The sequence below is a fragment of the Piliocolobus tephrosceles genome, chromosome 2 (genome assembly GCF_002776525.5).
Source record: "Piliocolobus tephrosceles isolate RC106 chromosome 2, ASM277652v3, whole genome shotgun sequence".
Classification (NCBI taxonomy): domain Eukaryota; kingdom Metazoa; phylum Chordata; class Mammalia; order Primates; family Cercopithecidae; genus Piliocolobus; species Piliocolobus tephrosceles.
The window spans coordinates 152,395,296-152,409,797 of record NC_045435.1 but is presented as its reverse complement, the minus strand read 5'-3'; the positions used below and the strand labels follow the sequence as shown (position 1 = coordinate 152,409,797).

The 14,502-nt window shown below is 43.7% G+C and overlaps 1 protein-coding gene across 1 annotated transcript in view; it reads right to left on the bottom strand.

Moving 5' to 3' along the window:
• The window catches only part of COLQ (collagen like tail subunit of asymmetric acetylcholinesterase), a 71,031-nt gene that overhangs the window by 21,165 nt on the left and 35,364 nt on the right, over positions 1-14,502 (bottom strand). The window contains exons 4-10 of the mRNA XM_023207385.1: positions 7,095-7,139; positions 6,736-6,762; positions 4,848-4,919; positions 3,146-3,208; positions 2,643-2,669; positions 1,948-1,992; positions 1,723-1,758 (exon numbers count right to left, since the gene is read on the bottom strand). Coding sequence (XP_023063153.1) covers positions 1,723-1,758; positions 1,948-1,992; positions 2,643-2,669; positions 3,146-3,208; positions 4,848-4,919; positions 6,736-6,762; positions 7,095-7,139 — 315 coding nt within the window. The remainder of the gene's footprint in view (positions 1-1,722; positions 1,759-1,947; positions 1,993-2,642; positions 2,670-3,145; positions 3,209-4,847; positions 4,920-6,735; positions 6,763-7,094; positions 7,140-14,502) is intronic.

The following is a 14,502-nucleotide window of genomic DNA, read 5'->3' as shown; positions in this document are numbered from 1 at the left end:
AGTAATCCCCCAACAGCCCAGAATGCACCGCCAACAAGAAAAATTTAGCAATAGCAACCATGAGTGCTAGTCAGCAGCCAGTTCCCATGAAGAGCTGCCCAGCCACTGAGAGAGAACAAAAAACACCCAGGCACTTTTTCACGCGGCAGTCAGAGGAGGTATAACACAATGCAATATTCCAGGGAACACCTGTATATGGAAAGGATCAAGCGTAAAGCTCTGAAATTATCTGTCAACTCAGCCAGTGTGTCCCTACCCAACCCACCAATGTCTTGTTTCACCAAGAATTGTCCTTAAATCTATGATTTCTTTCCAACCCACGCATCCTTCAACATTCTCTAGGGAATGGGAGAGTGTGAGAGGATAGGATGGATGCTACATGGCCATGGAGATGTTTGCAGTTTTTCCCTGGCTGTTTAGAGAGGCTCAGGGATGTCTTTACGGCTGGAAGAAAACAGCAGCACAAGCAGAATTTTTTTTTCAGGGATTGGCAGAAGGAAGTGTAGCCCGTTTCTCCATTGGCTGGGAAGCAGTCAGGAATTTCTTGATCTAATTTCTCTCCCAAGACCTAATTGTGGTCATCACATCAGCTCTATCTTAAAACAGCCTGTCATAAAAGGGGAAGACAACTCTTCAGATGGGAAGTCTAGTAAATGGTGCAGAGGACAGAGAAGCTGCCATACTTAATTTTACAGTAATTTATTATTCTTTGACGTTCACTGTTGCCCTGAATGAAAAGCTAATCTAAACATTTTTAAGTAAAACTGCTTTCCCTCTTTTAACATTTCCATTAATTTGCTTATATAACTAATTTTCTTTAAGTTACCTGAAATGGATTCCTTTTTTATTAAGCCTTGTCCCAAGCAAGATATCCATTAAATATTTAACTATTTATTTATTTATTGAGACAGGGTCTGCCTCAGTGGCCCAGGCTGGAGTGCAGTGGTGCAATCATGGCTTACTGCAGCTTTGACTCCTGGGCTCAGGCCATCCTCCGCCTCAGCTTCCTAAGTATCTGGCACTACAGGTGCACACTACCATGCCCAGCTAATGTTTTGTATATTTTTCTTGATAGAAATGCGATTTCACCATGATGCCCAGGCTAGTCTCAAACTCCTAGGCTCAAGCCATCTGCTCACCTCGGCCTCCCAAAGTGCTGAGATTACAGGCATGAGGCACCATGTCTGGCCAATATTTAACTATTTAAATATGAAATTTAACTATTAAAAAATGTTAGCAGTCTTCAGTTCAAATACTTTTGTGTCCTTCTGGCAGTATGTGCACCGCCCTTGAAGAAGGACTGCAATAAGGCACAGTGACCTTAAGCTAAAGACACCCGTGCCTTACACTGGGGCCTGTGTGCTGAGAGGGGCTTTGACCCTTGTGGCTCAGATCTGAGTGCCTTGTGAGAAAGGTTTCTGCATTTGAATGGGACCACAGCCCTCTAAGAGGTAGAAAAAGCAAAAAAGCAAAAACAAACAAAAACCCAAAACCCAGATGGGTTGTCCTTTTCTTCCCATTGAGCTAGAGGGAGGCCCCAGACCATCCCGCCACCCTCTCCCCAGGGTGAAAAGCAACTTTCTTCCCATCCGAAACCAGAAGTTTCCAGGGTTAAACCCACCATCCCTGGCTGATAGACAAGGAGGCAGAGCTCTTTTTGTTGTGCTTGGAGGACCTGATATTTTTACTGAGGTCTATTTTCACTACCTCAAGGTTACTTACTTTCTGCCCCAACATTCCAGGAAATCCTGGGAAACCCTGTGAAAAGAGCAACAAATAATGTGACTGCCTCTGAAATAACACCTGAAACGGCTGTGGACAGGCTTCGTTGGTCATTTTAAAGATAGAGGTGTGTCCATCAGTCCATCATCAGTCCACAGATGGGGGTGGGTGGGGGCTGCTACTTGCATTGATTTATCATTTCTATGGAAAGATTTTCTCCATTACCTTTTCTCCTTTGGGACCCAAGTCACCCTTTTCACCTCTGGATCCCTAGGAAGAAACCACAGGACAAAGTCAATGAGTTAATATCCTGGGAGGGAAATTCAAGCATTTCAAACTGAAAAGCTCCCTAAAGCAAAACCCTCATTTTACAAGTGAAGAAATAGGCTCGGAGATATCAGGTGACTTGTCCAGGGAAGGAATGCTTTGTGATCTACTTTTTGTTGAACCCTGAAGACCTCTTGCATTCATAAAGGAAAACTCACAGAAAATTCTGGGCCCCAAATCCTCTCTCATCCTGTAGGAAATTGGTCCACAGGTTGATGCTGGTTTTGATTTGGTTTTTGGCCAGGTCAGAAGGTTGTGTGGTGGAAGCTTGGCCTAAAGACATGCATCACCAATTTCCTCCAGCACCCCATGCAAACTGTGCTTGTTGTCCACCTGGCACGACCTTCATTTGCTTATGTGCTCCACATGAGGGGCCTCTGCCTCTATGGGGAGCCCTTCTCTTACCAGCTTGCCCTGTTTCAGGAGGTCCCTCACTTCTCTCTCAGTCCACTGACAAAGGGCAGGGAATAGCTAGGGATGGTGGCTTCAGTTGCAGACTAAAGAGAGACCTAGGCCCATCCTCTGCACGACTCTGATTCCAGAGCCAGTAGCCCAGACCAGGCTCTGTAACACCATCCCAGAAAGGCACTAACCTTTTCCCCTCTGGATCCAGGGTAGCCCTAAAAGAAAGCAGAAGGTACAGTTACAACCAGCCCTGTAGAACTTTTGAGTTTGGTGCAAGAATAGGAGGAATCCCTGACTGTGGTGGTAAGGTGTGTCTCCACATTGCACTGTGAGTTTTAGTGGGGTTACAGCACCAAACACAAAGATGTCCCAGAGGGTTGTGGTTATACCAGGCCTAAAAGGAGCATTACTCTTATCACCCTGCAAAGGCCTGATCAAAGGTTTCCATCTGCTCTGATGTCCAGAAGCTTGGTGCTTCCTGCCCAAGAGAACAGCAGGAATGGCATTCCTATGTCTCCGCATCCCAGGGCATGATGTTCTCCAAAGGGCTGGTAAAGGCAGGCTCTCCAATATCCATGACATTCCCTAGTCCAGGACGGCAGCCCCACCCAGTCCCTATGTTTGTAGACAGCAGCTGCTCCAGAGTCTTACAGAGAAGATCTGGGAACGTCCATCCAGACCACACACTGACCTTGGAGCCCATTGGTCCTCTTGACCCTGGCAAGCCCATCATACCCAGGTCACCTTTTTCACCCTGTGCGAATTAGAAGATAAAGAAGAAAAGACCCATGATGATATTTTTTAGAGAAACTGAACCAGCAGAGTCACAGGCAAGACTGGGAAGGAACTGGGGATATTAGGGCTGGCTTGTAAATCTGAGGACCCCAGTTGCGCCCACTTTCTCCCTCCCGGGGTCTCAAAGCTTCATACTCCACATTTCATTCTTGTGTTTAAGATTAAACATAAAATGAAAATACCCAAGGTGAAGCAGATCTCCACACCAACTGCTCACTAAGATGTTGTATGTGGCCATACTTGGTATTTTCCTAGCAAGGATAGTGAGAGAGTAGCGGAGGAGGCATGAGGGAACTGGGGCCTCAGAAAACAAGGTGTCAACACATGCAAAAAACATTGCCTGCTTTGCTCTTCGCATAGGAAGGGTCCTCAGAATGACTTGTGGTTGGGACTTCCAGCACCCACCCTCTGTACTAAAAATACTCTATACCAGTACTAACCAGTAGAAATATAAGGTGAGCCACATACTTAATTTAAAACTTTTAAAAGAGGTCACCTTAAGTAAAACTAAACGAATGAAGTTAATTTTAATAGATCTCCTTTAATCTAATTAATCTAATCATCCCAACTTGTAATCTATATAAAAATTATTGAGATATTTTACATTGTGTTTTTCATAATAAGTACTTGAAATCTGCTGTGTAATTTACATTTACATATCTCCATTCAGGTGCTAAATTTTCATCCAAAATATTTGATCTGTATTTAGAGATCGTAACATTTATAGTTGAAAAAGCGGATTCATACATTCAAGTTGCTCCAAAAATACTTTAACGTTTTCAAATAACTGAATTTAGTAAAGGTTTTGAAATTTAAACAGTTAAAATTTAAAAATTCAGTTCCACAGTAGCACTAGCAACATTCTACAGACTTGAGGGTCACATGTGGCCACTGGATGCTGTGCAGGACAGCTCAGCTCTATGCAGAGGATTTTGAAAACATCCTTGGGACTTTTCCTAAGAGGACTGGAAACACAGTTTTCCGCTGCCATAATATAGCCAATAAATGAATCAGAGCAGATGGTGAGATTCACCTGCCCAGCTCTGACTTCTGCAGATAAAACTCCGAGCCATGCCTCTGAATTCTCTAGTCTACGACTACCAGTGAGAAAAACAGAGGCACAGATGGGGATGTGCTTGCTTTCCATAGCCTGACTGAGGAAGGAGATTTCATCAGCACTCAGCAATCCCTCTCTGAATGTAGGATTTCCATCCTTCAGCCAGCCAACAACACCCACTCAACTCTCCATTCCCTGCCAGGTCAGCATGACAGGCAAGAGCTTCCCAGACACAAACCCCTCTTAGGTCATCTCAGGGAAACCAGAGTGGGGTGCTAGTTCGTAGGACAAAGGAGAACCAGGGCCCCTGTAGAAGAGGAGATCAGCCCCCTATTTCTCCTCCCACAGGAGCAGAGCTGTTGCACTGACCAAGGTCTTGCAAGCCAAGTGAAGGAGGAAATATCAGGGGCCCTTAAGCTCTCTTCTTCTTCCCCCTCTTGAAGAAGGGATTCCCTGACTATATGCCAGGAGCCAGGAAAGCTGCCGTCTTCCCCCCTCTTGTTTTGATACCACATGAGCCCTGAGAGCATGCCACACTTACCCTGGGTCCTTCAGGGCCTGGCCAACCGATGGGCCCAGGCATGCCAGGAACACCTGGGGGGCCAGGTCTACCCTTCAAAGACCAAGAACAAAAGTCAGGGCAACCGGGTTTGTTTCTTTACTTCTAATAAATATGTCTTGTCTCTGGGGCCCAGAGGAGAGAGTGGAGTCTCTAAACATGGCTACTATGACCTTCATCCCCACTCTCCAAAGACTGATGGCCTGACAAGCCCTTGGTGTCACACTGCATCACCAAACAAGACCTCACTCTTCTCAAGAAATGGAGAGCGGTGAGAAAGGGATTCTAAACTTGGTTTTTCAATTTTTATCACTTCTACCCACCCCCACCCAAAAGTCCCCTGCATTCCAATGGGTTCTTCCCAAGGACGTGCTATGGAATGAGATAGGATTACATTTGGGGAGCAGTAGCAGATGTTGTCAGCACTCTTTCAAGGTCTTTTTGACCTGCTCAGAGTGCCCATCGCCCAGAGGCTACCTTCCTTGCTGCTAACAGCTCATTTCTGCAACCTGTAGCTGCGGTTTGCCCTTGAGCAGTTGGAGCTGCCCAGTAATTTATGTAACTCCCCTTCCTGCAGCCAATAGCCCAGCTCCCTTAACTTTGGGCAGTTCACACTCTCAAGCTCCCCCTAGGGGATCAGACTGCTAAAGCTGGACTTCACCTGATACCACACCCTTGCCTGGCTTCTCCCATTCCCTCTACAGGCTCCTCCCGAGAGTGGTCCCATAATAATGTATTCACTTGCACGTGGTACATGTCACCTCTGCCTCTGCCTAAGCCAGGGCTATGGAAGAGCAAGCCCTGCAAGAGAGAGTGGGTGCAGGTGCTAAGGGCCTATCTTGACCTTGTGCCCATTAGCTAATTTCACAGTTAGCTAGAGATGCGAAGGGCTCAGCCCCTAACCCAGACATGCCAAATGCTGGCACGTGTACTGGTTTCTACTGTTGCCTCCCACATTTGTGGCACACATCACTAATCAATCATAGTCCTTGTTAGGCCTGAGCATGGACACTACAGCAGAATATCCTTTGACCACTGCCATGGAGACCACCCCAGCACTTCAGACAGCCGCTGTGCCTTGGCTATAGTTTTCATCTGTGCCCTAAAGAGTTGTAACTTTGTCTTGCAAAACTCTGTCTAAGGAATTTGTGGACAATGAAACCATTTAATAAACCATTTAACAAGAAATACAGTAATTTATATTTAGAGCCATGGATATCTTTCTTGGCAAAGTTTTGCACCCCTGTCTATAATCAAGACCTAGAAATTCAGTGCCAGTATCCACTGACCTCAGTAAATACAATAGGCTGCTGATTTACTCCCTCTTGACACTAATGAGAGCCTTGATAACATGTGTTTGGTTCACTCAGAGTCACTGTGACCTTAAGTAACCTCCATTTATTTCAGCTGAGCCAAAAAGCAAAAGCCATTTGTTTCTGTCTGCTCTGGCACTTTATTCAAATGTAATCAAATAGACAGTAAGAGTCATTCTGTGTCACTGGTTGGAGCTATGAAGGGTTTCTCTGATGGGTAGCAGAATGAGATGGTCTGGGGTTGGGGTGGGAAGTGAGAGGGGTGGAATGTGGCCAGGCTTGGCAGCCCCTGGAAGAAGTCTGAACGCCTGGCAGTAGCAGGCTCCTGCTCCTGAACAAAGAAGTTGACAGAAAGGGCAAGGTTACTATTGTCACCATCGAGACGGCAGCACCCTCGCTGTCCACCTGCATCGAGATGGCAGCACCCTCGCTGTCCACCTGGGTATCAGTGGCCACTGAAGTGCACTGCTGGTCCCCCATCCCTAGGAGCGCATGCACACACATGCACGTGGAGCACAGATGCCCATGTGACACTCACAGAACAGTGCAGACCATACCTTCCTTCCTGGTCGGCCAAGCTCCCCCTATGGATGGAGAAGACAGGTAAGGAGAGGCTGCTTTGGAAGAGACGTTCTGGAAGCAGAAGACTTAGTAGAGCTGATGACTGGGCATGGCCATGTGGCTCAGCTGCTTGGCTGCTGCTCACGGCCCCACTGCCATGTCAGTGGGCTAAGTCAAAATACACCAGTGGTATCTCATAGGTGACGCAGCAGCTCAGCCATCATGAAACCCAGCCTCCCACACCAAGGCACATGTCTGGAAATCTCAACTAGGAAATTCTCAGTGGGACACCCAGAAAACAGGCTGGAAATACCAAGAAAAGAAGGGCTAAAGAAAGTAGTGGTTCGGTTCATACCTTTTCTCCCTTTGGTCCTGTCTTGCCAGGAAGCCCCGGTGGACCCTAATCAATCAAGATAAAAAGTGAAGAAAGTATGTATCAGTCCAAAGCTGTATGGGTGGGGAGGCTCTTGGTGCAATGGGCTCCTACAGCAGCAACCTCATTCTCTGGGCAGATGTAGGGCTCCAGGGACCCACGGAGGCTCTTCCTGTGCTCTCCAGCCCAGTCCCCTCCTCTGTTCTTCCTCCTGTTTAGCTTTCTCTGAGCTGTGTTTCCAGTGGCTCCATGGTTGCAATGCTTACATATCTACTCTCTGTGGTTTTAATTTCTCCCTGTAACTCTTTGTTTGCCTAAAACACCCCAAGTGCTTGTTGAGAGCAACCAAAGTGTCTGAATAAATCCCACTTGCTGAAAACAAGAGGCTTCATCACCTCTCATGTCTTTTCAGTTACTCTTGCCAAACTTTCCTGGGGGCCTGACAAGAGACAAGTTAAGTTTTGCACATAGCAGCAGCTGCCACCTTGGAAATTCCCATGGTCAATTTGTGGGTACTAGGTGCCAAATAATTTTTGCCTTTCTTCAGCAGGAAAAAAGTCTTCTTTTTTAAGACACTAAGAATGTTGGCAAGTAAAGAGTGCATTTTTGTCCATTGGAGAGGAGCCGACTCCAGCTCAGGGACCCTACAACTCACTGCATCACAGCTTTGCACATCCACAGCCAGAATGTGCCTGCAAAATGCTCAGTCAGCTATTTTCCAAATTCTCCAAAACAGCAGAGAGGAAATTCATCAAAATTCCCCAGGCCCCCACAGCACCCCCAGGATCTGCAGGTGAACATGCAAAATGCAAAGCCTGTTTGAAACATGATTTCTTTTTTATTTTATTTTTTATTATACTTTAAGTTCTAGGGTATATGTGCACAATGTGCAGGTTTGTTACATATGTATACATGTGCCATGCTGGTGTGCTGCACCCATTAACTCATCATTTACATTGGGTATATCTCCTAATGTTATCCTTCCCCCCTCCCCCAACCCTAAGACAGGCCCTGATGTGTGATGTTCCCCTTCCTGTGTCCAAGTGTTCTCATTGTTCAATTCCCACCTATGAGTGAGAACATACGGTGTTTGGTTTTCTGTCCTTGTGATAGTTTGCTCAGAATGATGGTTTCCAGCTTCATCCATGTCCCTACAAAGGACATGAACTCATCCTTTTTTATGACTGCATAGTATTCCGTGGTGTATATGTGCCACATTTTCTTAAACCAGTCTATCATTGATGGACATTTGGATTGGTTCCAAGTCTTTGCTATTATGAATAGTGCTGCAATAAACATATGTGTGCATGTGTCTTTATAGCAGCATGATTTATAATCCTTTGGGTATATACCCAGTAATGGGATGGCTGGGTCAAATGGTATTTCTAGTTTTAGATTTTTGAGGAATCGCCACACTGTCTTCCACAATGGTTGAACTAGTTTACAGTCCCACCAACAGTGTAAAAGTGTTCCTATTTCTCCACATCCTCTCCAGCACCTGTTGTTTCCTGACTTTTTAATGATTGCCATTCTAACTGGTGTGAGATGGTATCTCATTGTGGTTTTGATTTGCATTTGTCCGATGGCCAGTGATGAGCATTTTTTCATGTGGCTGTTGGCTGCATAAATGTCTTCTTTTGAGAAGTGTCTGTTCATATCCTTCACCCACTTTTTGATGGGGTTGTTTGATTTTTTTCTTGCAAATTTGTTTAAGTTCTTTGCAGAATATGGATATTAGCCCTTTGTCAGATGGGTAGATTGTAAAAATTTTCTCCCATTCTGTAGGTTGCCTGTTCACTCTGATGATAGTTTCTTTTGCTGTGCAGAAGCTCTTTGGTTTAATTAGATCCCATTTGTCAATTTTGGCTTTTGTTGCCATTGCTTTTGGTGTTTTAGACATGAAGTCCTTGCCTATGCCTATTTTCTGAATGGTATTGCCTACGTTTTCTTCTTGAAAAGAAGGGCTTTTATGGTTTTAGGTCTAACATTTAAGTCTTTAATCTATCTTGAATTAATTTTTGTATAAGGTATAAGGAAGGGATCCAGTTTCACCTTTCTACACACAGCTAGCCAGTTTTCCCAGCATCATTTATTAAATAGGGAATCCTTTCCCCATTTCTTGTTTTTGTCAGGTTTGTCAAAGATGACATGGTTGTAGATGTGTGGTATTATTTTTGAGGGCTCTGTTCTTTTCCATTGGTCTATATCTCTGTTTTGGTACCAGACCATGCTGTTTTGGTTACTGTAGCCTTGTAGTATAGTTTGAAGTCAGGTAGTGCGATGCCTCCAGCTTTGTTCTTTTGGCTTAGGATTGTCTTGGCAATGTGGGCTCCTTTTTGGTTCCATATGAACTTTAAAGTAGTTTTTTCCAGTTCTGTGAAGAAAGTCATTGGTAGCTTGATGGGGATGGCATTGAATCTATAAATTACCTTGGGCAGTGTGGCCATTTTCATGATATTGATTCTTCCTATCCATGAGTATGGAAAGTTCTTCCATTTGTTTGTGACCTCTTTTATTTCGTTGAGCAGTGGTTTTTAGTTCTCCTTGAAGAGGTCCCTCACATCCCTTGTAAGGTGGATTCCTAGGTATTTTATTCTCTTTGAAGCAATTGTGAATAGGAGTTTACTCATGATTTGGCTCTCTGTTTGTCTGTTATTGGTGTATAGGAATGCTTGTAATTTTTGCACATTTATTTTGTATCCTGAGACTTTGCTGAAGTTGCTTATCAGCTTAAGGAGATTTTGGGCTGAGATGATGGGGTTTTCTAAATATAAAATAACGTCATCTGCAAACAGGGACACTTTGACTTCCTCTTTTCCTAATTGAATACCCTTTATTTCTTTCTCCTGCCTGATTGCCCTGGCCAGAACTTCCAACACTATGTTGAATAGGAGTGGTGAGAGAGGGCATCCCTGTCTTACACCAGTTTTCAAAGGGAATGCTTCCAGTTTTTGCCCATTCAGTATGATATTGGCTGTGAGTTTGTCATTAATAGTTCTTATTATTTTGAGATACATCCCCTCAATACCTAGTTTATTGAGAGTTTTTAGCATGAAGGGCTGTTAAAATTTTGTCAGAGGACTTCTCTGCATCTATTGAGATAATCCTGTGGTTTTTGTCTTTGGTTCTGTTTATACGACGGATTATGTTTATTGATTTGCATTTGTTGAACCAGCATTGCATCCCAGGGATGAAGCCCACGTGATCATGGTAGATAAGCTTTTTGATGTGCTGCTGGATTCGGTTTGCCAGTATTTTATTGAGGATTTTTGCATCAATGTTCATCAGGGATATTGGCCTAAAATTCTCTTTTTTTGTTGTGTCTCTGCCAGGCTTTGGTATTAGGATGATACTGGCCTCATAAAATGAGTTAGGGAGGATTCCCTCTTTTTCTATTGATTGGAATAGTTTCAGAAGAAATGGTACCAGGTCCTCTTTGTAACTCTGGTAGAATTTGGCTGTTAATCCGTCTGCTCCTGGACTTTTTTTGGTTGGTAAGCTATTAATTATTGCCTCAATTTCAGAGCCTGTTATTGGTCTATTCAGGGATTCAACTTCTTCCTGGTTTAGTCTTGGGAGGGTGTATGTGTCCAGGAATTTATCCATTTATTCTAGATTTTCTAGTTTATTTGCATAGAGGTGTTTATAGTATTCTCTGATGGTAGTTTGTATTTTTGTGGGATTGGTGGTGATATCCCCTTTATTGTTTTTCATTGCGTCTATTTGATTCTTCTCTCTATTCTTCTTTATTAGTCTTGCTAGCGCTCTATCAATTTTGTTGATCTTTTGAAAAAACCAGCTCCTGATTCACTGATTTTTTGAAAGTTTTTTTGTGTGTGTCTCTATCTCCTTCAGTTCTGCTCTGATCTTAGTTATTTCTTGCCTTCTGCTAGCTTTTGAATGTGTTTGCTCTTGCTCCTCTACTTCCATGATGTTAGGGTGTCAGTTTTAGATCTTTCCTGCTTTCTCTTGTGAGCATTTAGTGCTATAAATTTCCCTCTACACACTGCTTTAAATGTCTCCCAGAGATTCTGGTATATTGTGTCTTTGTTCTCATTGATTTCAAAGAACATCATTACTTCTGCCTTCATTTCATTATGTAACCAGTAGTCATTCAGGAGCAGGTTGTTCAGTTTCCATGTAGTTGAGCAGTTTTGATTGAGTTTCTTAATCCTGAGTTCTAGTTTGATTGCACTGTGGTCTGAGAGACAGTTTGTTATAATTTCTGTTCTTTTACATTTGCTGAGGAGTCCTTTACTTCCAATTATGTGGTCAATTTTGGAATAAGTGCGATGTGGAGCTGAGAATGTATATTCTGTTGACTTGGGGTGCAGAGTTCTGTAGACATCTGCACATCTGTAAGTCTGCTTGGTGCAGAGCTGAGTTCAATTCCTGGATATTCTTGTTAACTTTCTGTCTTGTTGATCTGTCTAATGTTGACAGTGGAGTGTTAAAGTCTTCTGTTATCATTGTGTGGGAGTCTAAGTCTCTTTGTAGGTCTCTAAGGACTTGCTTTATGAATCTGGGTGCTCCTGTATTGGGTGTATATATATTTAGGATAGTTAGCTCTTCTTGTTAAATTGATCCCTTTACCATTATGTAATGGCCTTCTTTGTCTCTTTTGATATTTGTTGGTTTAAAGTCTGTTTTATCAGAGACTAGGATTGCAATCCCTGCCTTTTTTTTGTTTTCCATTTGCTTGGTAGATCTTCCTCCATCCCTTTATTTTGAGCCTACGTGTGTCTCTGCATGTGAGATGGGTCTCCTGAATACAGCAAACTGATGGGTCTTGACTCTTTATTCAATTTGCCAGTCTGTGTCTTTTAATTGGAGCATTTAGCCCATTTACATTTAAGGTTAATATTGTTATGTGTGAATTTGATCCTCTCATTATGATGTTAGCTGGTTATTTTGCTTGTTAGTTGATGCGGTTTATTCATAGTGTTGATGGTCTTTACAGTTTGGTATGATTTTGTGGTGGCTGGTACCAGTTGTTCCTTTCCATGTTTAGTGCTTCCTTCAGGAGCTCTTGTAAGGCAGGCCTGGTGGTGACAAAATCTCTCAGCATTTGTTTATCTGTAAAGGATTTTATTTCTCCTTCACTTATGAAGCTTAGTTTGGCTGGATATGAAATACTGGGTTGAAAATTCTTTTCTTTAAGAATGTTGAATATTGGCCCCCACTCTCTTCCGGCTTGTAGAGTTTCTGGCAAGAGATCTGCTGTTAGTCTGATGGGCTTCCCTTTGTGGGTAACCCGACCTTTCTCTCTGGCTGCCCTTAACATTTTTTTCTTGATTTCAACATTGGTGAGTCTGACAATTAAGTGTCTTGGAGTTGCTCTTCTCGAGGAGCATCTTTGTGGCATTCTCTGTATTTCCTGAATTTGAATGTTGGCCTGCCTTGCTAGGATGGGGAAGTTCTCCTAGATAATATCCTGAAGTGTATTTTCCAACTTGATTCCATTCTCCCTGTCACTTTCAGGTACACCAATCAGACATAGATTTGGTCTTTTCACATAGTCCCATATTTCTTGGAGGCTTTGTTCATTTCTTTTTACTCTTTTTCTCTAAACTTCTCTTCTCACTTCATTTCATTCATTTGACCTCAATCACTGATACCCTTTCTTCCACTTGATTGAATTGGCTACTGAAGCTTGTGCATGCATCACGTAGTTCTCGTGTCATGGTTTTCAGCTCCATCAGGTCATTTAAGGTCTTTTCTATGCTGTTTATTCTAGTTAGCCATTCATCTAATCTTTTTTCAAGGTTTTTAGCATCTTTGCGATGGGTTTGAACATCCTCCTTTAGCTCAGAGTAGTTTGTTATTACCAATCGTCTGAAGCCTTCTTCTCTTAACTCATCAACGTCATTTTCCATCCGGCTTTGTTCCATTGCTGGTGAGGAACTGCATTCCTTTGGAGGAGAAGCAGCGCTCTGATTTTTAGAATTTTCAGCTCTTCTGCTCTGGTTTCTCCCCATCTTTGTGGTTTTATCTACCTTTGGTCTTTGATGATGGTGATGTACAGATTGGATTTTGGTGTGGATGTCCTTTCTGTTTGTTAGTTTTCCTTCTAACAGTCAGGACCCTCAGCTGCAGGTCTGTTGGAGTTTGCTGGAGGTCCACTCCAGATCCTGTTTGCCTGGGTATCACCAGCAGAGGCTGCAGAATAGCAAATATTGCAGAATGGCAAATGTTGCTGCCTGATCCTTCCTCTGGAAGCTTCGTTTCAGAGGGGCACCCAGCTGTATGAGGTGTCAGTCAGCCCCTACTGGGAGGTGTCTCCCAGTTAGGCTACTCGGAGGTCAGGGATCCACTTGAGGAGGCAGTCCGTCCGTTCTCAGATCTCAAACTCCATGCTGGGAGAACGACTACTGTCTTCAAAACTCAGCTGGAAATGCAGAAATCACCCATCTTCTGCATCACTCATGCTGGGAGCTATAGACTGGAGCTGTTTCTATTCAGCCATCTTGGAACCTCCCTCCCTGAAATATGATTTCTAGAAAACTTGTCCAAATAACAAGAGCTCCCCTCAGCCAGTGGTTCCCAAGTCTATCAGCATATTACAATCCTCTGGAGATGTTTGAAAAATCCCAAAGCCCAGGCCCTAACCCAGCCCAATTAAATAACAACCTCAGGCTGGGTGGGGTAGCTTATGCCTATAATCTCAGCACTGTGGGAGGCCAATGTGGGAGGACTGCTTGAGCCCAGGAGTTTGAGACCAACCTGGTCAATGTGATGAGACCTTGTCTCTATAAAATATTAAGAAATTAGCCAGGCATGATGGCGTGTGCACCTGTGGTCCCACCTCCTGTGGGAGGCTGATGTAGGAGGCTCACTTAAGCCTGGGAAGTGGAGGCTGCAGTTAGCTGTGATCAAGTCACTGCACTCTAACCTAGGTGGCACAGTGAGACCCTCTCTCTAATAATAATAATGATAGTAATAATAAATACCAATCTCAGGGGGGGAGGAGGAACAAGCATCAGTAATTTTTGAAGCTCCCCCAGGGAATTGTAATGTGTAGATAATTTGAGAACCACTATCTTTGGTTTCTTCACCTTCTATTTTTGGATAGGGAAGAGGGGGGGTTTTCATTCCATTCTCTTGATTCTGCCAAGCCTTAGTCCTTTCTGTTTCTTGAAGTGGACTAGAACTATTTCACAAGGTCATTGTACACTAGCTCATTGCCTCTCCAACTTTAATGTGCAGATGACTCACTCCGTTCACTTGGTGGAGGGGCGGTATCTTGTTAGAATGCAGATTCTGATAGAATGAATTTGTCAGGGGGATGAGATTCTGCATTTCTAACCAGCTCCCATATGATATCAATGTTGCTGGTTCACAGACCTCACTTTGAGTAGGGACAGCATCCACACTGTGTTCTAAGGACATG